This window comes from Morone saxatilis, unplaced genomic scaffold (genome assembly GCF_004916995.1).
Source record: "Morone saxatilis isolate NCDOM2014 unplaced genomic scaffold, NCSU_SB_2.0 Contig23, whole genome shotgun sequence".
In the NCBI taxonomy this organism is placed as follows: Eukaryota; Metazoa; Chordata; class Actinopteri; family Moronidae; genus Morone; species Morone saxatilis.
Window position 1 is genome coordinate 13,634,991 of NW_023339796.1, and position 5,213 is coordinate 13,640,203.

The window sequence follows — 5,213 nt, forward strand, 5'->3', positions numbered from 1 at the left end:
TCAGCCACAACCACCAACAACTGCTAGACCACAACCTACAACCACAGCTCAGCCACAACCACCAACAACAGCTAGACCACAACCACCAACCACATCTCAACCAGAGTCACAAACAACAAATAGACCGCATCCTCCAACCACAGTTAAACCTAGACCCACAACAACAGCTGGACCACAAACATCAACTACACCTGTACCAAGTAAGTTATCAGCTTGCATTTCCTTATTTAGAAAAAAATCATAATTAAAATGAATTGGGTTTTCTATTATCTATACTTGAAACCTCAGATGTTAGACACCAGTGGCAAAACTTGTATAGACGATTTTTGTTTTAATTTTAAGCTCATTACCATACCCTGTCTCTACCTTTCTGTCTATCTCTCTAGCACCCTCCTGCCCAAAGAACAGTCATTACGCCACTTGTATCCCTGCCTGCAGGCCCACTTGTACATACCTGAATGGCCCACCACATTGCAGTGACAAGGAGGATTGTATGCAGGGATGTGTATGTAATGAAGGCTTTGTGCAGAAAGGGAGGGTTTGTGTGCCTATCCAACAATGTGGATGTGTGGACAGGAATGGCAACAAACATCAGGTGAGTGACTCCTTATCAATGACAAGAGACATATACAGTTTTGATTTTCAAATACATACATACATACATACTACTTTCTGAAAGCGTGAACATGCACATGGATATTGAAATCCAAGCAGTATGATGACTCACTCTTTCCTTCTAGTTCAATGAAGAGTGGTACACCAATCACTGCAGTCAGAAATGTGAATGTGAGAAAGACCATGGTGTGGGGAAGATTGACTGCGATGACAAAGATGGGTGCGATAGAAACGCTGTCTGCCTTCAAAATGACGAGGGCAATTATGACTGCCAGTCTGCAGGTGCTGTAAATGCCAATATTTAACTTTGTGATGTATCTAGACCATGGTACAGCCTATTTACTATTTTAATTTAATAATTGCTTTACCCTTGTTGCTCCGCAGGCTTCAATGAGTGCACTATCAAAAGAGAGTACAGAACCTTTGACAAAATGAAGCATGACTTTGAGGGTGAGCACTCATATGTTCTAGTCCAGACCAAGAACTTGCCAAGTATCCTTCCAGATGTCTACATTGAGGGCATCAATACACGCACTGATGATGATGATAGTAGCAGTGAAGAAGACCACAGTCACAGAGTCAGGGATGAAGATGAAGATTATGATGAAGATTATGATGATAAACTTCGTCGTCATGACCACAGTGAAGAGCACAAGGAACACCACAGATTGCAGGAGCTTAAGATCAGAGTATACAATCACACTGTGGAGTTCAAGAAGAAACGAAGGCTGGTTGTGAGTATCAACAGCATTTTTACAACATTCATCTCATTTTCCTGTGGAACCTTTTCAGCAGACACAATATTGTCACATTTGTGAAAGCTCTGAGGCACATAAGCAGGAGGTGTTACAACAGCAGCGAGGCAGATGATGCACTATGTGCTAAATTATGGTCTGTCATATGTTATTCCCCTGCTTGCACTTTACACATATATGTGTGCGTGTATGAGAGAGAGAAAGAGAGAGCGAGAGTGAGCATGTTAAAAAGCTGCAGTATTAATGTTATATTTATTCAGGAGTCAGATATTATGTGAGTATTGGGGTTGGATGATATGTTAAATTTCCCAACCGGCCACCGTCTGTCCAACAAACATCAAAGTAGTCGAAATAAGCCCTTAATTCACCACAGTTAGATGTGAAAATACACTGGCTGTAAAGCTGTTTTTCCCCTCACTTGTTTTTTGGCTCAGTGTGTGTACTGTGTCGCTGAACGTCTGTCACCGAGCGGCTCTCATTCTTTGGAGGCAGACCAATAAATTAGCAAAATAAAATGACAAAAATCCAATAGCTTTGTTAAATCTTCCAACCCTAGTGATTATCAATTTAAAAAGCAGTCTGAGCTTTTATTTTTAAAATTTTAAGAAGGCCGGCACACCTTAATATCCAAAGACCACTGATACTCAAGACTTACCATTGCCATCCCTTGAGCCATGCTAAAAATTACTAAAAATGTGTCAAATGCCACAATTACTAGATCAGGCATGTCATATTGAACATGATGAACTGCACTGACACATCCCCCTCTTTAACTCCCTCCAGGTGGATGGCAGGATAACTAATACTCCTGTCTCACCTACTGCCGGTGTAACCATCCGGGAGCGTTCTTCTCGCATCTACCTGAAGACGGACTTTGGACTCTCAGTGGAGTTTGATGGACACAGCACAGCAGGTAACTGTTCTTCACTTCATTAAATAATTTAGCGTTAGCAGGAGTCCTGGAACTTACAGGATTTATAACAAATCCTTGAAATCTCAATGTATCATTCCATCCCATCCCATGTCAATTATTTTATTTTCTAGATAGTTATACAATTAATAAATTGACATTGTATTGTTGATTTTGTTCCTGCAGAGATCATTCTACCACGTATATATAAGAGAAAGGTGGGGGGCCTGTGTGGGAACTTTGACGGTAATAGCCGGAATGACTGGATAAAGCCTGATGGAACCAGAGCCAGGAGTGTTCAGGAGTTTGGAGAGAGCTGGAGAGTGTGAATATCAGATGGCTGTAAGGATGAGACATGGCACTCAAAAATACCCTGTAGAGGTTTTGACCACTAGTAGAAACATTACTTTGGCAGTTTACAAGAAAAGTCCACACTGATAATATCTGTCACCTTGTAAAATAAGAACAGAATGAATGCAGATTTTGTTTCTTCTTCGACAACACACCCAATCCCAATAGTTACTTGGTACTTTTTGTTTTGTTTTGTTTTTGTTTTCCACCTCCAGCTTTTCAGGCCAATAAATACAGTTAAATAACAAATTCTTGCTGTTATGAGTATAAGTATATATAAGTATATCATAGTAAAAAGACTTTGCTGCCTACTACTGCACTTGCATTATTATTATATGCGTTCTGCATGACTTCAAATGAATTATTTATCACTGTCTGACACTGTTGGAAATAAATTGAATGTGCAATAAATGATTATTCAAAATGTGGCTTGCACTTGGTCATAATGTGTATTTGAATGCCTGTGCATTGGTAGGTTTTCTTTTGAAACTTTTATGCAAATATGAAAATATGCACTGTGGTTAAATTTTTGTTGCCATTGGTCTAGTAATTTCCGTGTAACGACAATAGCATTCTTGACATATCTATGTCTAAGTCCATCCAAGTCTGAATGTGTAACCCATTATCTCTCTGTCGAAAAGAAAATAAAAACCATTACATTGCATCTGCAACATGATATTCTGTGTTTTTTCTGGCAGACAATAGGATTCTTTTTGTCAGGAGGGTACCTGTGAGCATGGGCGTTGGTAAATGTCTGTGATGTTCATGCGCATGTATAAATAAGCTGTGGTTACACTGAGTAGCCACACAGAGTCATGGATTGGTTTGCATTGTACTTCTTTGTCATGTTCGGGTTGCTACCCCTATATGTAGGTGAGTAAAACATTATCATATTTAAGTGATGGCACAAATATCTCAAAGTTCAAAAAGTTGTTTAACTGATAAAGAATTTAGGACAGAAGATACAACAAGGTTGATAAACAGTTACTTAACTAGCAAGCGTTATTTTTTTATTCTTTGACTTGATTGTAAAAAGTTAAGTCAAATGATAATTCAAATACTACATGCCTCAGCCGGTTGGAGAAATGTAGAACATAAACAGCATCTACCGGTTATCATATTACATGTTGGTGAGAGATAATTGATAAAAATTCATGCTACTACTGCATGAAAATTACCCTCATAAGAATGCAATTTAATGCAATGCTGTCAAGACAAAGAAGTAATTCCTTGAAAATTTTGATGAGTCGTTTGTGATCTTCTGTCAAACCTGTACTGTTCGATTTGGGATTAGCGAGGAAAGTTGACAAGGGTTATTTCAGTGTAGTTCTGAAATAGAGACCAAAACAGTCCACAGTCTTCAGTCACAGTTCTGTTAGCTTTGCTACAACATGCCTCCTTCACATGTGCATTTTAGTCCATTGTGCAGCTCTGTAAATGAGTGCAGGAGTTCAGGAATTATCAACAGGTTAAAGTCAGGTATTCAAATTAAGTTTAATATGAATTTCTTTTATTATAATTTTAGATTCCTTTTTGTTTCTTATATTATAGAGACTGGCCATGTCCCACTTTTGCTATTTGGGTGCAGGTAATGTGAGTGTGAAGGAATGTTTCTTTTATAATGGTAATTGACAACAATGTTTGGAAGATTTTTGAAGTGATAAGAAGTTTTTGAAAGTAAGTCGACCACTGAGAAAAAATCTAAGCAACACATTAATTTAACAGAATACACAAATGTAGTTATTGTTGAATCTACCCATGCCCTAATGTATGGATTCACACAGTCAGCGATCTTTTGTCTTTTGTGAAACTGTGTTGCTTTTAGCCTGAATTATGTATTTGACTTCCTAATTTTTCTTTAATAATCACTACTTTATTTGTAAAATATGCTTCTCTGGTGCAACTTGTCCATGCAAACACCGACCTTTTATGTGAACACACAGGAAATTGACATTCTCTGATTGTCCACTGTTGCTGCGGCAGACATTTCACTATGACATCCAAGCCAGTCTCTTTCTCTTTAATCTCGAGCCAGGCCTCAACTTAAATGTTGTTTTTCTGAAATTCCAATGAAATGACATGTCATTGTGCCTCTTCATTTTCTAGCTCAAACAACAACTACAAATACAGGTAATATCCACAAAAGCACCTCATACTCTATACTCTATACCCCTTCATCCAATGCCTACTCCAACACTCCTTTCATGTTTCTCAGCTGCATCCAACCAAGATGTTTTTAAACATTTTCACCACCTTCATTCTGTTTTAGAGTGACCCTTGCCAACCTATCCCTGGACGCTAACAGCTCTGCCAAGCAGCCACAAAAATGCTCACAAACCCCTCAATCTAGAGACTATTAGCTGCTACAACTATTACCATTACAACTACATTACTTGCTTTAGATACAATATTCTTATCTTTTATCACATTTCTATTTACATATTTATATTTATATTTTTTATTGTATGTATATCTTGTATAGTGTTATTAACAATAACAATACCATCATATCATCAGTACTATTACCACCATCTTGCAACTACAACTCTTTGCACCTTACCTACCTATTTATCTTTTTTATC

General features: G+C 38.0%; 1 protein-coding gene across 1 annotated transcript in view; it reads left to right on the forward strand.

Moving 5' to 3' along the window:
• LOC118334508 overlaps positions 1-3,295 on the forward strand; it is a 15,345-nt gene extending 12,050 nt beyond the window's left edge. Inside the window, exons 25-30 of the mRNA XM_035670430.1 lie at positions 5-200; positions 387-595; positions 741-897; positions 1,000-1,349; positions 2,154-2,283; positions 2,467-3,295. Of these exons, the coding sequence (XP_035526323.1) occupies positions 5-200; positions 387-595; positions 741-897; positions 1,000-1,349; positions 2,154-2,283; positions 2,467-2,609 (1,185 nt within the window). The 3' untranslated portion in view covers positions 2,610-3,295. The remainder of the gene's footprint in view (positions 1-4; positions 201-386; positions 596-740; positions 898-999; positions 1,350-2,153; positions 2,284-2,466) is intronic.
• Positions 3,296-5,213: the final 1,918 nt, after the last annotated feature.